Source organism: Macrobrachium rosenbergii, chromosome 43 (genome assembly GCF_040412425.1).
Source record: "Macrobrachium rosenbergii isolate ZJJX-2024 chromosome 43, ASM4041242v1, whole genome shotgun sequence".
Classification (NCBI taxonomy): Eukaryota; Metazoa; Arthropoda; class Malacostraca; order Decapoda; family Palaemonidae; genus Macrobrachium; species Macrobrachium rosenbergii.
In genome coordinates this window covers 50,294,604-50,317,878 of record NC_089783.1, presented here as the reverse complement: position 1 = coordinate 50,317,878, position 23,275 = coordinate 50,294,604, and the positions used below count along the sequence as shown (strand labels likewise).

General features: G+C 35.4%; 2 protein-coding genes across 3 annotated transcripts in view; one reads left to right on the top strand and one right to left on the bottom strand.

Moving 5' to 3' along the window:
* Positions 1–20,627, top strand: part of jbug (filamin-type immunoglobulin domains fbug) — a 236,167-nt gene extending 215,540 nt beyond the window's left edge. For both annotated transcript variants that reach the window (XM_067087183.1, XM_067087184.1), the window contains 19 exons: positions 129–406; positions 773–890; positions 1,456–1,593; positions 2,221–2,394; positions 4,771–4,910; positions 5,039–5,242; positions 5,377–5,575; positions 5,731–5,837; positions 6,453–6,608; positions 7,443–7,596; positions 9,704–9,865; positions 10,505–10,885; positions 11,309–11,475; positions 11,692–11,898; positions 12,269–13,150; positions 13,293–13,391; positions 15,074–15,194; positions 18,975–19,156; positions 19,255–20,627. In XM_067087183.1, the coding sequence (XP_066943284.1) occupies positions 129–406; positions 773–890; positions 1,456–1,593; positions 2,221–2,394; positions 4,771–4,910; positions 5,039–5,242; positions 5,377–5,575; positions 5,731–5,837; positions 6,453–6,608; positions 7,443–7,596; positions 9,704–9,865; positions 10,505–10,885; positions 11,309–11,475; positions 11,692–11,898; positions 12,269–13,150; positions 13,293–13,391; positions 15,074–15,194; positions 18,975–19,156; positions 19,255–19,383 (3,998 nt within the window). In that variant the 3' untranslated portion in view covers positions 19,384–20,627. The remainder of the gene's footprint in view (positions 1–128; positions 407–772; positions 891–1,455; positions 1,594–2,220; positions 2,395–4,770; positions 4,911–5,038; positions 5,243–5,376; positions 5,576–5,730; positions 5,838–6,452; positions 6,609–7,442; positions 7,597–9,703; positions 9,866–10,504; positions 10,886–11,308; positions 11,476–11,691; positions 11,899–12,268; positions 13,151–13,292; positions 13,392–15,073; positions 15,195–18,974; positions 19,157–19,254) is intronic.
* LOC136828888 (kelch-like protein diablo) overlaps positions 15,661–23,275 on the bottom strand; it is a 69,368-nt gene continuing 61,753 nt past the window's right edge. Inside the window, 1 exon segment of the mRNA XM_067087185.1 lies at positions 15,661–16,143. The gene's annotated coding sequence lies outside the window, so the exon portion shown is untranslated.

The window sequence follows — 23,275 nt, the reverse complement described above, 5'->3', positions numbered from 1 at the left end:
AAAATATTTTGCTCGTAAACAGTTGCAGAATGTTTCTCTTATACTATATTTACTTTAAAATGGTTGTGGATAGTGTGTTTCCATTATACATCTCCGTTATATTTTTGTAATGTTTGTTTTTCCTACAGTGGAAACAAACAATGCTGGCCCAGGAAATCTTGAAGTTACAGTCAATAATGGACAAGTCCCAACAAGTGCTCAGGCACAAGGCAACCATGTGTATGCCATATCCTTTACACCAAAGGAAGCAAAGCCTCATGTTGTAGAGCTCAAGTTTAATGGAGAGAATGTTCCAGGCTCACCATTTTCATGTGAAGTGGTTGATGTGTCAAGAGTAACTGTTGCAGGAGCTGGCTTGGAAAAAGTTCCTGTTGACAGGCCAGCAACATTCACAGTTGATTCTCAGGTATGGAAAGTGGTGCTCATATTATTATGCTTTAAAATATGTCTTGCTATGGGAAAGAATGATTAAAACAAGTATCCTAAGTGTCTTAATAAGCAAATACTATACTGCACACTTTAATGGACAAACTGAAAGAAAGTTTTAATATTGTGTCATATGAGTTTTTGTATTGTAAGGATACTGCATCTAAGAAGAATATATGAACAGATTTAAAAATTAAAAAAAAAATGTACAGTATAGTGGAAAAACTGTTTTGCCATGACTGAATCATAAACGGCATAAAGTATTGGTTTACTTTTATATAGCAATGTGATTTTTGTTATGGATATTGTTGCTCATTGTAAAGACTTCTTTATGAAAATATTTCAGGCAACCATGGACCAGTTAGAAGTGAAAATACTCTCTCCATCCAGACATCCTCTTGAGCCACGAATTTCAACCACAGATGGAGGAAAACTGATGGTTGAATATACCCCAGTAGAAGTGGGTCAGTATATACAGTATAGTATCTATTTCTTAAAGTTTTCATCATAAGCATTTTGATACATACAGTACACAGTTTTGATAGTAATATCATAGGCCATTTTTTCAGACTGTTGAAGACTGAAAACATTAATATCAAAGTATGAGAAACCATTAGATGTTATAGATTCCTTTGATAGGCAGTTTTGGGAGTTTTGAACATAGCTCACAATTCAGATAGTAGGCAGTTTTCAATAGTGAATCAAGGTTTGACATATGCCTACTATAAAATCATCCTCAAAGATGTCATTTTGCTATTAAGTTTTAGGTTCTATTAGAGTATAACAAATTATTTACAGCAATAAATGTTCTCAGGTAATCACCGTGTTGTTTATAATATTGTAAACCATTTTGATGTCATATTATTGATGTATCATTGTTTTGAGAAACAATTTTCAGTAAGAAATTTCTAGAACTGGTTTAAGCTTTGACTTGTGTCTGCCACAGAATCAACTTCAAACATATAATTTTGCTGTTTTCAAGATAAAATATTTTTATGACAGCACATTCAAAGTTATCCATTTTCTCAGGTGATCACAGTGTTGAAGTGAGAGTAGCTGGCATGTTAGTGCCTGGATCCCCATTTCTTGTTAAAGCTTATGATGCCAACAAAGTCAGAGTTACGGAAGTTGCTACGGGTATTGTCGCAAAGCCTGTTTACTTTTCAAGTAAGTATATTTTTAATGGACACTATTACATATGTAACAGATATTAACAATAGGAAAATGGAATTTCGTTGTTTCGTGGATATGAATAATTTCCTTATCACTTTCCTGTAAAGGAACCATAGCTTAAGAATTTGAAAAGATAATATTTTGCCAGGGGTTGAAAAATGTCATTAATCTTTGGTATAAACCCAATCTCTCACCCATCTTACTCAGTATCTTTGCCCTCAAACTGATGTGTTTGTGTCTAGTAAGAGGGGAGGGAATTAGGTTTACAAGAGCATGGCTTACATTTTTAAAACATGTTTGTTTTTAAGAAGTTTATGTACTGTATTTATACAATGCCCAAAACATTCGCAGTACTGAAGCTGATTACCTATTAGATGGGAAAGCTATGGCTGAGAGCAGTTCTCTCCTGATTTATAATCAAATAAATGACACAAAGGAATTGTACACTATCTTTAAAGCTCAGTGCAATACTATGTTAGTTTCCCATTAACAAAATACTTTTTATTGAATATTAGAGGATAATTAAGGCTTTCATGATTGGCAGTAGTATATGTTAATTTTCCAGTTAACAAAATACTTTTAGGATAATTGAGGATAATTGATTACTTTCATTTCCAACAGTTGATGCATCACAGGCTGGTGCTGGAAATCTGGAAATTATTGTCTCAGTTAATGGCCGAAATGTGCCTAACTATGTACAGTCTGAGGGACATGCAAGATTTAGAGTTAACTTTAAACCAAAGGAGGCAGCTGTCCACACACTCTCAGTCAAATTCAATGGTGAACCTGTACCTGGTAAGTTTCATTGTTCTCTTGGTACTGGGTTGGCAAGAAACCTGTAAGAACAGTTAGTACATGTAGAGATGTAGCTAAGTAAAAATGTTAAAGGTAGGTATATCTCTAGAATTATTTCAATAATGATACAGGACACGGAAGTTTTCCAGTGCATTTGAGATCAGTGAATAGATTTTATTTTACTGTTGCCCTTAATATTTTTACAAAGTATTTTTATTTTCCCATTGGTACTCAAGCATGTAGTCATGGAATTATGGAGCATTCCAATTTCTTCTTCTTTTTTTTTATTTCATTGGCAAAGAGAAAGAGATAAGTGAAATGCTGTTTGTGATATTTTTATAGTTTAAGTCCTTTATGATGATAATTTTTTAGCTGGAAAACCTAGCTTTATTGCTTTTTTTTCAGTAATTCATGGCTGTCTTGTAAAAATAATCTCAAGGAGCAAAACTGTTGATTTAAGAAATGCAGAGTATGAACCGTTTTCTGAGTTGGTTAGGTTAAAATGATTTAAATCTTGAGCAACTCATTTCTTACCCACCTGTAAGAATGAAAAAATTTTTATATATCCAGCAATTCCAAGATGAAGGAAAATATTTTACCCAAGATTTTTGCGTGTTAGAAGGTTATTGACCTGTGAAAATCCTTAAAATTTAACTAAAGACAATTTTTCTCACAAACTCAGTATTTATAAAATGGACAATTCTTGCTTTGATGCATTAGCTATCTCATGCTCTAGCAACATATCCAGATAAATAATTCCTCTGTAGAAAGGGAAGATTGCTCTATATCATCATCATCATCATCATTATTATTATTATTATTTTTATTATTATTATTATTATTATTATTATTATTATTATTATTATTATTATTATTATTATTATTATTATTAGATGGTTGAACTAGATCACACTGAGTCAGATTTGTATTTTTCATGAGGCTGGCCTCTTAGACATTCAGATTTACACCAAGTTGTTATCTTATATCTGGTATAGTGATGTTATGTGCTCCCTTTATCAGTGAATGGCCTAGATAAGACTGTAGTTAAGAGTTAAGGAGCTTTTACCTGTTCTTTATGAAAAGTTAAATAAAATATGGTGCTTTTTTATGTACATACTCCATGCATATTTGTTAAATCTTGATAGTATTGTAGGAATCTTATTTAGAGAAAGATACGATTGGAATATTTGGTGACCTTTCATCAGATAACTAGACCACAGGTTTTTTAGGCAGACATTAATCAGCTTTGTTTCGATTTATCTTGTGTGGTTAAGCTGATATGAACTTTGACAGAATATCCATTAATTATCAGTAGTAGTATTTCTGAGTAAAGTTGTTAAAGTATTCACACAGGATATCCAGATAATTGTGTGGATAGAGTACCTAGCCTGCCCTTCAGTGGACTTATTTTATGTCGAAGTGCAAAATTTATTTTGTTAGTGTAATTTCAGATGTAGCTGTGATATAATTTTTACTCAGCTTTAGCAGCACCTCATTTAAATAAGTATTTCAATTGCCATGTGATACTGAACTTGCTTTTAACCAAGCAATACACCTGGATAAAATTACTACCACCCAGTGATAGCAAAAGCTAATTTCTTTTGTGCAAATCAGTTTTGTTGTTCACTGCTTGTGAACTTTTAGATTCATTTTAACCATGTACAGTACTGTATTATTAATTTCAACCATTTAAATTTTGGACAAAAATTATTATTGTCTGATTTTTGCTGACTGGAACAAGTTTGTATTATGTTCATATTAAGCACTGCCTTACCAAATCTAAATAGAACACCATGAAAGGAACACAGCTGCACTTAAGAATACTGGGCAAGATTTTGCTCTAAATTTTGAAATCAGGACTTCTTGATAAATGTCTAAAGATTGATATAAATTGAAGTACAGTATTAATAAATTTGCATTTGTATAGAAAAGTATTGGCTGTTGTGTCTGAGGAAATCTCTCAAATTAACTTGTTTAAAATGTCAGTGTAGGCTCTTTTTTGAGTTTTGGAATTGGCTGCTGAAAGATCCTGTTTTAAGTAAGATAGACATTATGTCCAAAAAACTTATTAGGAGGAGGTCAACAGGTGACATACACTTCCATAAAACCTTGTGTAAGTTGTTCAAAATTTTTTATTATCTTAGTTCCTTGCACATTGATAATCTTACACTGCAGAAGTTCATACCAGTTGAACCAGAATTAATTGGAAATTTTGAAGGACTAGAATGATTTGATGATGGACTAGCCATTTTGCCACATCGATGTTCACTTTATTCCCCGTAGGGAATTATAAGCATTTTATATGTATAGTATATTAAGCATTGTATACATTTTTTAAAAATTCAAATGAGTACTCTTCATATCTTCATTACACAGGGTCACCATTCAGATGTCGTGTTAGTGACAGTAGCCAGGTGGTTATTTCTGGTGCTGGGATAAAAATGTCCTCTTTGGCCCGTCCTGCTGTCATTACTGTTGATCCTCGTAGTGCTGATGTTACTGACTGCATTATACAGGTAACAGAACATTGTTACTGTTTTGCATAAATTCCTTTGAACATACATAGAGTGATTTTGTTGCCTTAGAGAGGTAATCAAATATCATTGTCTGTTTTCTAACAAAGCAATTTGATTTGGATTTGTAGGTGACATCCCCTTCAGGAGCACGTGTACCTGTTAAAGTGACTGGTGAACTACCAAATAAATTGACAGCTGAATTCCAGCCCACAGAAGTTGGCCCTCATACTATTAATGTTATTATGGATGGAGAAAGCGTAGGAGGTTCACCATTCACCTGCAATATATATGATGTTACAAAAGTTCAAGTTACAGGCCTGAATCATACCAAGGTACGTAATCTTAACTTGAATTATTCAGTTTATATAAGCATTTGGCTTGGATAAAGTATTTAGTGTTTTTTATTGTATCTCATGTGATATAAAAATCACCTTTCAGATGTTATCATTAGTCTTTACTTGAACAGGTAAATCGACCAGTAACTTTCACCGTGGATGCATCCCAAGCAGGAGAAGGCACTTTAGAATTAGTTGTGACAACAGCCAAAGCCTCTGTCAGAGCAGAAGTAGCTGCAAGATCAAGGGGTCTCTATGATGTCACTTTCACTCCACATGAATCAATACCTCACTTTGTCAACATTACTTTCAATGAGGAAGAAGTGTTAGGTTAGTTTCACCCATAAAAGTCACAAATTTTTAACGCTTAAATTGTTTCAGTTTATATCTTGAAAAACTGAATTTGAAGGATTTTTGATAATAAAGGTTTCAGTAAATTTGAATAAGACTTCCATATTACAATTACTATCAATCAAATTTCACAGGATCTCCATTTAAGTGTGATGTTCGTGAACTAGAACCTCGTGAAGTGCGTCACCTCCAACGTAAGGAGAGTCAGATGGTAACTGCCAAAGGAGATGGATTAAAACAGGTACTGTTAATATCTTGCTTATTTTATTAATAGAGATACATTCTTTCTACCTCTGGGGTTTTTATAGCTCACTGGTGTTTAAGGTATGCAAATATTGGATTCCATGGCAGCTAGTGTAGTTAGACATGTAAAATAGTGCCTAGTCTTACACAGTAAAGTAGCCTTTCTTCTTTGATTCCTTTGCTCTTTTCTCTCTTTGCCCTTCACATTATAGCAGCAGAATTATCACACTGCTGTACAATCATTGTTACAAGTATTATCCTTTTAATATGGTGTTTGTAATACTACCACTCCAGTTTAGCACACTATAGCAGCCAGTTTAATGTTATACCTTGCAGTCTATAGAAGAGCAATGTACAGTATTGTGTTATATAGTTTAGGACTGTTTTTAGGCTTTATGAATTCTTTGGGTAACTTTTTTTTTGTTATTTTAGGAGGAATTCATATGAGAATAAAATTAATTAGGGAGACCCTGCAAAGAATATCAAGAATTTCAAACACCCACAGTGCATACCTGTTCGGTGGGATTAAAATGTATTGTTATGACAATTAATGGTACAGTATTTCATTTGGGGACAGATTTATTTTCATGACTCAGTGTTTTTGTTCTCTTAGGTGGTAACAGGCAACACAGCATCCTTTACGGTGGACACCAAGGGTTTGGATGGTGAACTGGATATCAGAGTCACTGGCCCAGATGGTGGTCAGATTCCTGCTAGATTAGTAAAATTGCGCAGTGGGCTTCACCGTGCCGAGTACAGAGCAGACCAGGTAAAAACACAACTGTTATAGTTGTTGAATGAATGAATCATGAAATTTAGGCTAAAAGCTAAGCATTGGATATTCTTACAAGTGCTGTACTGTAATTAAATTTTCCCCATTGCAGGGGTAGTGCTGTCAGTGCATTTCATGTAGTGCACTGTAGGCATTACTTAAGGTTATTTACAGCATCTCTTCAGCCCCTAGCTGCAATCCCTTTCATTCCTTTTACTGTACCTCCCTTCATATTGCCTTTCTTCCATCTTGGTACTTTGCACCCTCTCCTAGCAGTTGATTCATATTGCAACTGCGAGTTTTTCTTCCTGTTACAACTTTCAGACCGTTTTATTGTCAGTTTCCGTTTCACTGTTGAATGACTTCATAGGTACCAGTGCCTAGCCTAAATTGTATATTCTACTCTATGCTATTAAATTTTGGCAAATTGTTTTGTAAGCACATAAAATTGACAGTAAAGTGTTCAAATTAAATATGGGATATGAAAGACAGTTTAGTGGTGTAGTACTTTACATTGTAGAAAATAACCTCTGACATAATAGATGTAGAAAATAACCTCTGACATAATAGCCAGTTGCATTTTGTAGTAATCATTCAATTTTATGATGTCCCTTTATATAACAATAGTAATCTTCATAATTTGATATTTTGATACCCCATGTGCAAGTTTTAGGATGTTTAATAAGTATCATTTCCAAATATTTTCTCCTTATATTTTTTACCATATTGCTTACTGTACTTGTTAGAATTTTTGTAAGCAAGTTACTATGATATAAGAATATTTCTTCCAGAGATGGCAAAATTTTTCTAACAAGTTTTATATGATTACAGGTGGGGTCCTACAGCGTTGCAGTATTACACCAGGGTGCACCTATTAGTGGTACGCCATACACAGTTGAGGCAGCTGATCCACGCAGAGTAAAACTTCAACTTTCTGGGGAATGTTTTTCTGGTCAGGAGTGTGCTTTGAAGGTGGATGCTTCAGGTAAGAAAGTTTTAGTGGATGGTCCATTAAGCCTGACATATAACTGCTTCAGTTAGAGAAACAGATGGGTCTCACTGAGGAGGTAGCCAGGGGTAGAGCTCTGACTTCTTGATCTAGTGAACTAGTATTGCTATTATCAGACAGTCTGAGAAAAATACAGGCCAGTCCTAATTCTTTATGACATGGCTCAGAATGCAATACAGTATCCACTCTCATATGATTACATATATACTAATTTAATTTTGTTTCATACATACAAAATTTTATTTTACATAAGCAGTATTGGTTGTCATGTAAGAATGTGTAAGTCATACACTGTATGTGTATAATCAGCATATGGATAATTGCCTTATCACAAAATCTTGAAAGACTTTATTTCTATGAACTAAAGATAAATTTAAGCACTTTTACTATCTTTGAAGGCCAGCCTCTTAAAATTTAAAATTTTAACTCAGTGGTCGACATAATAATAATAATAATTTTACTATCTTTGAAGAAAATCGTCGAAGCCGGAACATCGTCGAAAATTCAAAATCATAAGAAACTTTTAATGCTCTGGGTCATTGAAAACGATGTAAACTGCATTATTATTGAGTTTTACATCAAAAACCTTCAAATTATGATTATTCTGCCATTTTAATAATAACGTCGTAACCCCGAAATAAGCCAGGAAATAATGAATATATAATCGAAATCAGAAGCCGGAACCGTCAGTAAACCGGGGGACTGCCTGTAATTATCATACAGTAATGATAAAAATACTGTTTTGTGAATTACTGTACATCACAAGGTTAGGCTCTGCTAGCCAAACTCTGCTTATGACTGTGCTGCTCTTCTCTGTAAGGTGACTTAAAGATTTTATCTGACATTATTATGGTTGTTGGTGATAATGGCTCAGCTGCTGCTTTCATCATTTCGGATGATCTTTTTCAGTCTACAGTGTGTTCTGGTCCCAATTTTGTTGATGATTTATTCTTTCATATTTTGTCTTCCTCCTTTTCCATCCCTATGTTGTTCACACATTCAACCTTAAATTGGTCTTTCGTCATTTGTCAGCTCTGAACTTGGAAATATATTTGAATGGAAATCTTGTTAACTTAGTCACATTCACTACCTCCAAGACACAGTTACAACTGAGCTTTTAACCCTCACCTGCCCCTTATCCTGTTTGCTTTTATCATAATGTTGTTTGTTAAGGTTACTTCAAATCGTTGATCATGTTGAAAAATTTGGCCAATAAGCATATCTATCATTGTGAGAAGTATTGCTCTCATATTTGGAGAGCATCATCTTGTTTCGTCCTTGATTTGATTGCATCAGAGGGAATTTGTCTGATCAGTGACCCTGCCTTACCTCTTCCATAAAATCTCTTCTCTAATTTCTCTCACATAGGTACTATTTTGGCCACTGTCCCAGTGAGTCCCTCCTCTTGGGTAGTTTTGTAATACCACTGACATCACCTCTTATCAGATTCATGTAATGGAAATCTGTAATCCATTAGTTAGTGTATATGGTTCTGTGCCTATTTCTTTTCCTTTAATGTCATGCTCTGTAATTCTTTCTTGTGCCCCTTTCCCTTGACTCTTAACATCTTCCATCCTTTAATAGGTGGATCTATTGCATGTTTTGGAATTGAACGCCACTTTCTTTCTCTCAACTTTTCTATTAGGTCAGGGCTATAAGGGAATCCAGTTATTCATTCCGACTGCCTCTGAAAAAAATGTACATCCATTACAGTTTAATAAACTTTTAGTGTGACCATTGGGGATTTGAACTGCTGAACTTACCTATGCTTGGACTGGATAATGGTTCCATCAGTTATCTACTAGGACAAGTTAAAACAGCATTATGAATTGCATACTGTGTTAGGCACATGTGAGTGGATACATAGCAAAAATAACCAAATTCAGTATTATACAAGAACTATTTGAATGGCTTAGAAAGCACACATACAGGGATACATGCAGTAAAACCAGCATTAACTAATTTACCTTAAATTAGATTTGTGAATTTGAATGAATGACATTTAAGGCTAGCTAATGCTTTGCCAAAAATACAGTTTTGGAATGAAAATGCTATGTACATTACTTTTTTTTTTACCATCTAGGTGCTGGCAGGGGATCATTGTCAGTGGGTGTGCGAGCGGCTGGCCAAGATGTCAAACACTCAATAAGAGACCTTGGTGGTGGGCTATACCAGGTTTTGTTTTATCCAAGGGCACCTATTCCACACAAGGTTGATGTGCGCTATAGCGGAGTACCTGTTCAAGGTAGTATTTGTGTAAAATGTATTTGTATTGGTATAAAATATATTAGTGATTTGTATACATATGTAGTCTGACAGTATTTATCTCGTATTTATATTTGTATATTTTTCAAAGAACAACATATTAAAACTATTTTCATACATAATTCAGTGCAATAATAAATATGAGGGGAAGGCTAGTAATACGTTATACTGTCATGTAATTTATGGGTATTTTTGCCTTTAAACATTATATAATTTTTGGCACAATTGCAATTATTTACATGCAGCTATTCCTATAGAATGCTGGTGAGTGACTAACAGCTTTAGCCATTTTTTTGAGATAGAAAATATACAAAGTAATTAGAATGGCAGTACTACTGTATAGGTTTTGAATGTATTTGAGTGTTAAATTGAATATATCTTTTCATTTTAGCATTTTTTTGGTTATCTCATTTACTCCTACAGGATACAATAGTCTAAATTTACCTAACTGTTAATCATTGTCAAGAACAAAGCTTGCATTTTTGTTTCTATTTTTGGAAATAGCAGTAAATACAGTCACGCTAATTAGATTTTGTAAACTTTGTTGAAAACTAGAAAGTTTCTTAACTCTGGAAAATCTAATAGCATTATGTTTTTTCCAAAACTTGTTCTATTACAGGTGGACCGTTTGAAGTACCTGTGCGCAACCCTGCCACTGGTCATGCAGTAACAGCCACTGGTCTTGGACTACATCAGGCACGAGTTAACAAATCAACTTCATTTGTTATTGAAACTTTAAATCAACCATCTAAAGACTTTGATGTCCTCATTACTGGGCCACAGGATTGGGCTGTCCCAGTAAAGTGTTATCAGCAAAAGGATGGTAATTTATTAGCAGAGTACACTCCTCACACGCCAGGAAACTACAAAATTGAGGTTCTTTGCTCCAATGCACATGTGAAAGGTTCACCCTTCCAATGCACTGCTTATGATGCCTCCAGAGTCCTTTTGGAGAGTAATAAGACTGTGACTGCTGTTGGAGAACCATGCATGTTCCTATGTAAGTAATGTTGTAACACAGCCAGTGTTTAAGTATTGTGCCAAAAGATAATACATAAAGTGTTAGGCTTAGAGTTGCTTTGTAATGAGCACATATAATTTTTAAGGTGTTAAAGTAAAGGGAACTTTGTTTATAAATAAAAATACTCTGTATAATAGCTGCTGAGGTGTATGGTCCAGTTGTGTAGAGCTAACAGGCTACTGCATTTTTATATTGGAAATTAGCCTTTTTCAATATGAATAAAGTAACACACTCAGGAGATAGTTAACATTTTAGGGGAACAAAATGCTTTTAGAAAAAACTGGCTTTAAAATTTCTAAAGTAAAAAATAATCTGGCTTGAAACACTGGAAATCTGTGTTTAAATCTTGCTATTGCATGTCGCTTGTAAAATGAACAGGTAAACTTTCTCTACTTTAAACAGTGAACACATCTGAGGCTGGAGCTGCTGATTTAGAAGTAAATGTTGAAGCTCCTTCAGGTGTTCTGACACCTTTGGAAGTGAAGACTGGACCGTCTGGTGAATTTGTTGAATGGATCCCAGATGCACCTGGACAGTATAGAATAATTATATTCTATGGTGGTGAAGAGGTTAGCTTTATATTGTTCATCTTTGGCCCTCAATTCATCACTGTAAAACTTGATGAGCAGATGTGTGAACATGAACACTTCAGTAAACACCTTCAGTTTATTTTATAGTCACTAGTGATATATTTGAGAGTTATGAACTGAGATTATTGTACAGTACTATAGAGTACTATACAGTAACTGAAATTGCACTACCTGTTGGTTTTTTCTTCATTTCAGGTTCCAGGATCTCCAGTCACTGTAGATGTAGGTGAATCTGGCTTAGCAACAGTAAAGGGTTCAGGTTTGGAAGGTGGTGCTATAGACACGCCACTTACATTTACTGTTGATGGCCGTGGCTTGCTTGGGGAACCTCATGTAACAGTGGATGGACCTGATAGTGTGGCACGAGTAAACGTACGCAAGCAAGATGAAGGTCTCTACCAGGTAGGTGTTTATTGTTTGTGAATGTTTACCATTTATGTACCAAATATGCATTGCATTTGCTGAAAAGTGGATCTTTACGTCACTTTAATCTCGTGTAGATATCCTTTTATTACACATTGATACTGATATTAAACAGTAAGTTGGCTACGTATTATTTTATTGAGGAAAGCATTTTTGAGTTAAAAGTTTCTGCATTTTTGAGGTAATTTCTCAATAAATGTTGCATGTTTTCAAAAAAATGTAATTGAAAATGTAATGGATTTCTCACAGAGTTTAACAAGCAGATTTGCATCCTGTATGTATATATACTGTGCTTGTTTATCCCAGAGATAGTTATCTAATACAAATACTGTATTATGTTTGAAAACAGGTTACGTATGTGCCTCATGAAGTGGGTATATTTGATGTTCGTGTACAGTGGAACAAGCGTGACGTTGCTGGTAGTCCATTCCATCCAAAAATTGTTGATCCAGCTCGGGTTAGGTTGATTGGTGGATGGTCAAGTTTGCAAGATTCAGAGGGTCGTCTAGAGCTAACTCCTCGAGAAGAGAAGAGATTAGCTTTTGATGTTAGTGAAGCTGGACCTGGAAAACTAAAAGCAGAAGTGACTCATGAAGACAGGCCAATTGAAGTTGGTTTAGATCAAACTGGATCTCGATCTCGTCTAATATTTACCCCACCTGGAGAAGGTGCTTACGAGTTACACTTGTGGTATTCTAATTTACCCCTGCCAAACATGCCAGTTCATGGATGGGCTGAACCGGTAGTTACAGGCGATCACACACGCGTTACACTTAAAGGCCATGGTATCACCACAGCACGGTGTGGTGAACAGTCTGAATTTATTATTGATGGGTCGGCAGCTGGTCCTGGAGCTCCAGATGTTACTATGAGTGGTACAAAAGCTGATGTGTCAGTCTCCCTGACACACCAGGGAGGTGGAATCTGGCATGCAGCTTATACTCCAATGTTGCCAGGAGCCTATTTACTCAATGTAATGTGGTCTGATCGTCAGGTACGAGGTTGCCCCTTGAAGGTGAATGTTGAAAGTGTGGCAGATGCTTCAAGAGTAGTGTGTTCTGGTGAAGGATTACGGCATGGCATGGTTGGCCATGAAATAAAATCCTTCATTGACACTAGAAGAGCTGGTCCTGGTGAACTTACAGTAACTTGTACGGGGCCACAGAAAGTAGCATTATGTGATCTAGATGACCATGGTGATGGTACTTTCACATTAAATATTCGACCTCAGGTAAGTGAGCAGCATAATGTATTATTCAGTCCCTGTTTTCATTGTAATTTCAAGAATACATTTAAAAAATATATTTTTATGCTTGTTAGTGATGAAAAAGTTTAGTTTCCATTCTTTAGTTAATGCTGTTTTTATATGGCAGGAGTCTGGTCGCCATGCGTTGAATATAAAATATGAAGGGGATCACGTTCCAGGTTCCCCTTATACACTGAAAGTAGCTGGAGCTCCAGATCCCTCAAAAGTAAGTTGTGTGGGCCTATGGTTACCTTTCATCCTCTATTTTCAAGGTAGTTTGTTTTGTTAGAGGATCAGACACTCCTCTTCTGACTCATGTCAATAAATCTGTACAGTAGTTGGATCTCGTTTATCACCAAATAAGTTCTGTCATTCAGCTTTTTACTTTTGTTAGCAGTCATTGAGAGCAGTAAAAAAAGTTCTAGGGTAACTTGAGCTTGATGTTTAGAATCAGGGTAACTTGAGCTTGATGTTTAGAATCAAACTAAGATACAAGTAGATTAAAATAATAACAGAGAATCTGCTTTTAATATAGTGTGGGGTATCATTTTTAATGTTTACAGTATTTGTATTTGGTCTTGGTGGGTTTTAGATTTATAAATAGGAAGCTGTTTGTGTGGTTGCAGTCTTTGAGTTAAATTCATTGTTGAAATTTATTTTAGGTTATGTCAACACAGCTGTATGTGGACTGTAAATACAGTAGAATGATTTATTTATTTATCTAAGCTCAATGATAAATGGTAAACAGGATCATACTATGTACTACATAACCATTAAACAATTAAATTGAAAATACAGATATGGTATTTTTTAAGAAAAAGATTGATATATTTTTCAGAAAAAAATTAGTTTTATAGACTTTTTACATGGTATTTACACAATATTATTTTATATCTGTTATAAATTCGGAAAAAAAAAAGTTTATAAAGCTGTCAAAATCATCAGGATAGCACAATTTAATTTTTTTCTTTTTGGAGAACTATACTTTTATATTTTATGCACTTTCTTCCTCAGTTCCCACCTGATCAATGTTCTTATATAGGCTATATCCTTCCTTTTGGATTTCTGAGCCATCATACTGGTTGCATTGTGCCATATCTTCCACTTCTCCAGACAATCTGACTGCCTTTCTCCTCTTCAAATTACCTGTCCTTGAGATCTCTATCTGTTGTCAACCCTCTAAATACTACTGTCTTTTGCTCGATTTATATGAACTTTTCAGAGCACTCTAGCCACGAATCTCAGCATTTTCTAGTGACACCTTTTGGGATTTACATTTTTCTGTATACAAGTCTCCAAGTCTTTTGCATAAAGAAGCAGCAGTTTTATACATGTGGTGGGTCTTGTATGCCCTAATGTGCATGATACAAAAGGTTGTCCAGGGTAAGCTTTTTTCCATATACTGTGGAGTATTTAATATATTTTTCTATCTTGAGGCTCTCTGTCATACCCTCTTGTGTGTGTCATTGGTTCCTTATCTATTGGTTCATTACAAATCATGTACAGCAACTGCCTCCATTTTCCATTAAGCAAATTCAAAGTACTGTACTGCCTCCATTTTCCCAGTACAGTATATATTTTTTCTTAAACTCTAATTTATCCATTTCCAACTGTAATAATCTTTGCTCCTTTCACATCCTTTCTGTCCTTCCTTTGAAACTTTGTCCCTTTCACATCTTTTCTATCTTTCCTTCTGAACTTTGCTTCTTTCACATCTTTTCTATTTTTCCTTCTAAACTTTGCTCATGTTATTGTACCTCTTTGGTATCTTACCTTCCCCATATTCATCTTCCTTCAATTGTGTTGCGAAGCTGAATTGCATAAGCTAACTCACAATGAATTGAGGTTCTACATATAGTTGATTCAAATCAAAGTTGATTCTTCCCCTAAAAGTGATTTTTATTTCAGGTCCGTGTATATGGCCCAGGCATTGAGCATGGAGTTTTGGCTTCATACCAGAGCCGTTTTATTTGTGATACTCGTGGTGCAGGCGCAGGTCAGCTTACTGTGAGAATCAGAGGGCCTAAAGGTAATTATTATAACACAGTAGTTCAATGTACAGTATCAGCAGTTTTCATCATAATTTAACAACATGCCCAAACTCTCTCATCATTTATGCTTAATGCTGCTTTAATATAACATTGGGGATAAATTACCATTCATAACAATAATACATGTGAGTGAAAGAGCAGAACGTATACTAGATATTAAAAAGAGGAATTTTTTATTTTCTCTGGATAAGTGGTAATCTAAAAGATCAGGAGATGAGATAACCCAGGTAACAAGAAAGAAAATTAAAAGTTAAATAGCAAGGGGGGGGAAAATGGTCTAATTCTAAAAAATGGATATTGACCTTACAGTCACTGCGTCAGTTTAATGACACAACCAATACTTCTGTATACATTTTGTCATTTTAAAATATTTGTTTAACGTTCACATGAAATACACAAATTTTGTAATATACTGTAGTAGTTGATGATAAATGAAACAGGAGAAAAAACTTGAGATTTACTTAGTACAGTACATTAATTTTGTAAATTATTTTGCACCAATGTCTTTTTTACAAAAATAACCAAGGGACTGGCTCTATAAACCCAGTACAAACATTACACAAATTTATTAACAAATTAGCACATAAAAAAAATATGTATGCTTTATATAGCACAGTAATGACATATTGAAACAAATACTCTCAGGGCTGAACTAAACTTTCCTTCTATTTCAATTTTGCTGATGTCTATGTACATATATATACTGTATCTACAGTATATGCATATTTCACTCAAGTAAGCTGGCTGAAGTTGTCGCAGATGCAATCATCAAAATCATGGATAAACATAAGCCTGCACCAGCATCTAAAGGGAATGGTCTTCCCATTCAAAGGCTAACAAGGGTCAAAATATGAATACAGGTCTTCCTTCCTTGAACACATGCTGCTCGATCATTGAAACTGACTTCCTCACATTACAGCCTACAACCTTGAAAAAGAAATATTGCATTCGTAAGCAATTTCTGCTGGCTGTGATTATTCTTCTTTTATTGCCCATGGTTAGGATATGTAAAAAAATTCTCTCAGATCATCACTACAATCTCTATGAAATGTATATACAATTAATAGCCTTGTCTACCTAAAAAAAAAAACTGCTTTCTCTTCACAGTAGTGAATTATACCCTGGAGGAGGGATTTGTTGATAAAAACCATTGCCTTTATATTTAAGAGTATCCTTCAGCACAAATTGAAATGGCTGCTGAATATGGTAACTATGTAGTTAATTGCGGTTAAGGGATGGTAAATGGGGTAATACTGTACCCCCTCACTCTACTACTAACAGTAGGCACTTTCCTTAAGCCACTGCATAGTATGGATGTGCCTCCTGCTCTCTCTATATCAGTCCATTGGCCTGAATTAGTATCTTTCACCTTTATTTACTTTGCAGTTGCATTGGATTATTTTTGTGCTGTGTATTTAATAATATATTGTCTCTTTGGTCATGTTTTCTGTTATGGAGAAGAAACATGACCAACACTAGGGCTGGCAACTTATTGATTTCCTCATTCACCCCCCTTAACCACTAGTTAACTACCTTCTTACCAAGTTCATTGACAACTCCAGCTTGCATATGGATACTTGTAATATAAAAGGCTTTGGTTTGTGTACCTAGAGATGGATACTACTAATATATAAGGCTATGGGTTGTATAACCAGGCCAATACAAATTGCTTCATAGTTTTATTTTAGTTCAAGCACCAAACCTTAACAAATGGGTCAAGTATAAATTTTCAGCAAATGAAGAATGAAGAGATTTTCTCATCACTGCCAAGGACCAGGAAATAATGCAGCCATCACTGATCAAGGAAAATGAGCTAACTTGTAATGAAAAAGAATATGGCAATGAAGCATGATACTTTAATGCAATTCATTCTTTCGTTTGGTCATAAGTTTAAAGGACTGATATCAGCACTCTAAATCCCATATAATTTTCTAACATTTCTTTATGATCTTGGAACAGTTTTTTGTACTTTAAAAAAAAAAATTTTATGATTAATTTCAAAATATGTGTCTTAAGTATAACCAGTACAGTAATCCTAATCCACAATGCTTATTTTAAGATTTACAGTTCTGCTATGGCACAGTGATTTTGCCCAAGTCTGATTGGTAACTACACCTACAAAACATTATTGTCTTAGATGACACTGAACTGTAACTTGCATGCCCTTCCTGCTGTGGGAGGGAGTGCTCTCTTGCTGGTCCTTAACAGGAATAGGTACACTAATCTTTGGATATCTAGTCATAGTAAGAGAACTAATGAACCTGTATTCAAAGGAAGAAGATATATTCGGAGTCAACGGGCCACTCTGATTTTAGTGGGAAATCAAAGGGGTCATTAAGGACATTGCAGCCATTGTTTTGTTGCCCATTGTCATTGTCAGTATGTTATGCTGTAATTCTTGCATTGATTCTTTATGGTTGACCTGGATTACATTGGAATATCTTGAAGCCCAGAAATTTGAGTAACTGAAGTATCCGTCCCCACCCCCTCCCCCCAAGTCTGAGACTTTTGCTTTGTATGGGGAGGAATCTTGGCCTTTCAATAATTTTGTGTTATTGTATTATAGAAATGTCCAAGTATTTATTTATTTATTTTTTTTTTTGTAGAACTGGATTTTGCACTTGCAGAGATTAGAAAGGCTAAGGTTCTTACTAATATAGCAAATCACCCAAGGTAACATACTGACTATCCAGGCATTGGAATATGATCTTATGACAATGTTCACAGTCATTCTGAAAATTTGGACAGATTATCAAGTAAAAGTACTTGTATGAAGGAGTCTGCAGAAGTCCTTTACAGCTTCCCCTTCTCCATGAAGTTTTGTGTATAGCCTTTGCAGTTAAGAAGAGAAGGGGTTAGCTGTAAGGTTGGCATTGGTCCAGGAGTTGTTTTTAGAGGACCAAAACTAATACAACAAAAGAAAACGCCAAAATGCAAATGATGGAAAGGAATCTCATTGGTCAAAAGAGAATGATTGCCCAAGAACCTCCCCGAGTTCCTTTACCTTAACAGTTCTAGTGTCCAGGTGGCACTAATAATCTTGAATGTTGGCCCCACCCCCATCAAACTTAAAGTTGCCTCCAAGGAGGCACATCTAAAGACACTAGAGTCCCAACACCATTCTCACGGTAAAACACCTGTAGTGGACACTAGAGAAGATGATGCTTTGTTTCTGAAGGGTGACATGAACTGCAAGGATCAAGTCAACCCAAGACCTGGGAATTTGCAACCTTTTTCTGCAATTCCTATGTAACCTGCCATTCCTAATCTCCCATAATTTTAAATATCAAAAATAGGTGGTTAAGGAGATAACTATCATGGCCCCAACAGTTTACCAGGACCATTGTTCAGCTTTTTATCCATGGGATTTTGATCCAATGGCTCTGTGGGCTTTCAGGATGGCACATACAAACCATTTATGATTGTCCTCAGCTATGTGATTTAGTCAGAATTTCTTGAAACCCTGAGATTCAGTTTTAATGACCTCCATTTTTCATCCATTCTTTAGAAGTGTCATTGTAACCTTGGAATTCATGTTTGAACCTAGTGGAACTTGATGTTTGTTTTGTAAAAGCATTCTTTTAATGCCCAAAACATTTTAAATGTTTCTTAATTAAACCTAATATTTCCTTGTTTTTAAGAATAATCTTTAATGCCCCCAAAAGAAGTTTTGATTGAACTTGAAGGCCAAGAAGCAGTGGGCAGTTTCAAGATAAATTTAAAAACAATGTGAAACTAACCTGTTTAACCATTATCAGGTGCATTCCGTGTCGAGATGCAGAGGGAGTCACAAAAAGACAGAACCATATTGTGTAAATATGATCCAACAGAACCAGGAGATTATCGTATGGAAGTAAAATGGTCTGGTGAACATGTCCCTGGGAGTCCTTTTGTTGTGATGATATTCGATACACAGGATGAACTTAACAGATACATGGCCGTAAGTAACTTTGTTTTTCAAGATCACAAGTGTTTATATTTTTGTTATGAAATATTCATCAATTCTGACATGGGACTACATGTTTGTCTGTTTTACAGGGTGGATATTCCCCAACTGGCCCAGGAGGTGCTCCAAGTGAATACTATGGAAGCATAGGATATGGCACTACGTATGGTGCAGTAAGCTTTGGACAGATGTCATGGCGTGGCTCTCAGGCCCAACTGTGAGGGGGGCCAGGGTCCCCGCCGAGCGTCGCTCTTCCCCTTACTGCCCCCTCCAGTAATGGACTCAGTCCTGGCTCATCACCCTCCACCCCCTCACCAGCTCGTGGTCCTCCAGTTAGCAATGGTCGGGTTCTCACTACACCTCGGAAGGTTAAAGCTAAGTCTCATGCTCGTCGCAAAAATAAACCCCCATCACAAGACCCTGGAGGTCATAGCCCCGTGCTGCAACTACCATTTTCATCGCCTTCAAGACCAATGCCTGTATATATGTCTACATGGGCTTGGTCTGCAACCCATCAAAACTACTTTACATCCCTTCCACCTCTGTCGGTTAGTAAGGGACGCACAACCCCTAGACGTTCGACGCCAATGAATGGCCCTGCGTATGCCGGTGTACACAGACACCAATTCCGCCGGTACCGCCTCATCACCAACAATTTATAGGGTGGTGGACCCTGGTTCCCCCTAACAGGGCTATGTACATAAATAAATCAGTTATCCCAAGACTAACTCCCTGTATGTAATTTCAAATTCTGGGCCTTACATACCCTTTCTTGATTGGTACTGATAAGATTATTGTGACTTGTTAACAAAATCAAATTCTGTTCTCTCCAACAACATATTGGGGTTTTTATGGTACTGTATATATCCTTATTCCTCATGCCTTATTCTCAGGTTATATCTCTAGGTAAAGATTATTACCATGGCTGAGGAGAAAATAACTTGAAATCTCATTGCCTAATCTCTGCAGCGCCTTCCTGTCGTCATGTATAAATGACGTAATGGTTAGGTGGATGTCCATGCCCCTGAACATGGTTTCACTTGGCAAAAATGAATGCATTTTGTAGTGAACTTTTCCTCCTTATGTTTTGGTGGACTTTGTGTAATCTACTCAGAATATTGTACTAAATGTTTAAAAGAAGTGAAAGTGTCTTCCTAATCTAATCATTCATCTGAAGATCAAAATCTGTTCATGCATTTTATCATTTCATCTACATATCTGACTCATCACTAAAGTTCATACATGTAGTTGTAGTTTTTATTCAAAGTAAAATTTTAGCTTTATCACTGTTAAATTGAGGTAGAATCATCATACAGTAGTTATCACAACCTCCTGCCAATATTCAGTTATGCCAGGAATGTACAATAGCTCATCAGTTTTATATTAGTGTTAAATCATTAATATATTCACAGTGCTATCCCATTTTTTAATTTGTAAATGTTGACTCAATAAACATTACTAATAACACTTTTTCTAAATTTACCTGTGTATAAATACTGGAATTATATGTTACTAAGAAGTGGTAATCAAATATAAACAATGTAAGTAAACATATACATTGTACATTATAAAATAGTAAGATATTTACTTAGTGAAATATTAAAAATTTATTTCTATTAATAAGAGAACAACGTTCACAGACTTAGCCACCCCACACTATACCAGCATCCAGGTAGCTAACTATACCTATCACATCAATAAAAAAGTGCCTGACCAAAAAGAATAATTTTGAATAAATACAATATAAATTTCTACATATTGAACATGTAAACATAAAATGAATAGCAGCTGAGGAGATAAAAATTTACTGAAGGCATCAGTTTCACATCTCTGTTAAAATTTAGGGTATGTAAATTTAATATAAAAAGTTTACAAATTTCTTAAGCAACCAAGTAGGTTACAGTGAGTATTGTAAAAAGTTAAGAATCGCATACAGAGCCTTTGCCTTCTATAAAAATGTTAGCAAATTTAAGGAACTGTGAGACGTTAACAAGTCACACTAGAAAGTATATCATTTAAGGGAAAATGCTGTTGGTCCTAGAATAACAAAAAACTCATCATAAATTTTAGCTAAAAATGTATTCGTATTGTCAACTTAAATATCAACTCCTAAATACAAAGCCTAATTTACATGGGTCCTTATTAATATTAGAAATCCCAAAAACTGCAACATAAAATTCACATCAAATAACACACAGTCCTCTCACCTCACATGCATGACTATGGCCAACAAAGTGCCTTAAACATTATACAGAAAAAATGTGAATAAATTTATGAGATCGATATGTTGGTTGTCCTATGCTTTACATGTCAAATTCAAATAAAATCTCATGGGTAAAATATAGTCTCAATTGTCACAAACATAACTTATGTTGTGCTTTTAAACTATAGCCTAAATTGCATCAACACTAGTTTAGACTAATTAATAAGAGAAAAATTGTTTTTATAATACAAAAAAATGTTTTCAGATTAAGCTCCTTGGGAGTCCTATGACTATTCAGGTGTCTCAACATACTAGCAGAACAACTGTTAACAGAGGAATCACAAGTCCTAGTAATGGCAGTGGAAGGCACTTGGACAGGTATAAGGAATATGCTAAAGCTTGACGAGCCACTAAAGATATGAGACTGATGACCATCGTGAGAAACACTGGTGGCTTGGTAAATTTTGCCTACTAAGCTTCATATATCACTTTGAGTCACGAGCAGTTATGACCAGAACCTTCAGTAGATGAAAAGTAGCTCATGTCAGGGGTGCAAGCGAATTTGAATGAGTGACTTGATGAAGACAAGTGGTGCCTCCTTGTAAAGCTAACGGTGCCATAAACTATGGGAAATATGAATAGACAGAGGTATAGCACACACATCTAGATGGAAGTGTCTGAGGCACTCCAAAGAGTAATCCAAATAGTTAGGGGGATGCACTTCCAGGCATACACACTGGTAAAGGAGAGGTGACTATGCCTTTTGAACTACTGGTACCTGCAGGTGTGCCACCACCTGGTGCTGTGAGTGTGCAAGAAATGTTAGATAGAGCATGTGGAGAACACCAACAAGCCCTCAAGAAGAAAGAAAAAGGCTATAGTCCTAAGACCAAGGAAAAGCTAAGTACTTAGGCAAACTGTCCAAAATCTTATATAAGCCTGCTCCATTTGCCTATGTACTACTGAAAAACAAGTAGCTAAAATGTTCACATCTTGGACATTTTTAAAGCAGACTTGAAAGTGGGAACCTAAATACTACTGACACTGAGGGGGTTCCTAGTAGACTCAGATGCAGATGACATACCCTCTTCACCCAGCACCTAAGAACACTTATAACATCTCTTAATGTTGTACAAAAGCCACTGAGCTTGAGATCAACCCTGACACACACTGCGTGCAAGCTCAGGTGCATATACTTGGCCTTTGGAAGCACTAAACATCTAGAGGAAGCCCATCTCAAAACTACTGTAATCAGAAAGCTATGAACTACAGCACTGTTTGCCACAGGCACTGATAAATCTGCATTGAAGCTGTACTTTTAATATAAAAAAAAATGAAAGTAGTAATGATATACAGTATATCAAACTATACAAGGAAAAACAATAACAATTAATCCTTCTAAAAAACTACAATTCATTAAATATACAAAGTGAAAGAAACTGGATGTACACCATTAAATAAACACACCAAAAATAAATAGTAATGCATAAGCCAAATGAAATAAAAGTTACTGAACTCCATGAAACAAAACTGACACTTTTTAATGGAAACTAAAATGAAGTGTTCAAAACCTGCATTTCATACCCAACGTAAAAAAAGATGTAAGCTATAAATATACCATGAATAAATCACAATTCACAAAAAGGTTGAAAAAACCTAATACATGTAAAACAGACAAAATGATGAACATGGTGGCTGTTCAATGGAAATGAGTATTGCAGTTGCCAGGAACTGCAGCAGCAAGGCACATAAGTACTTTCAGACAGAAAATTACATTATTCATTAATAAACGTGTGTGAACTGCTGGTCCCTGATCATTTTCCTAATTCTTAGCCCCACTGTAAAAAAAGACATTCTGCAAGACCATCATCGAAAGGATAAGGAAAGCAAATTGAAAATGTGAGAAAAAT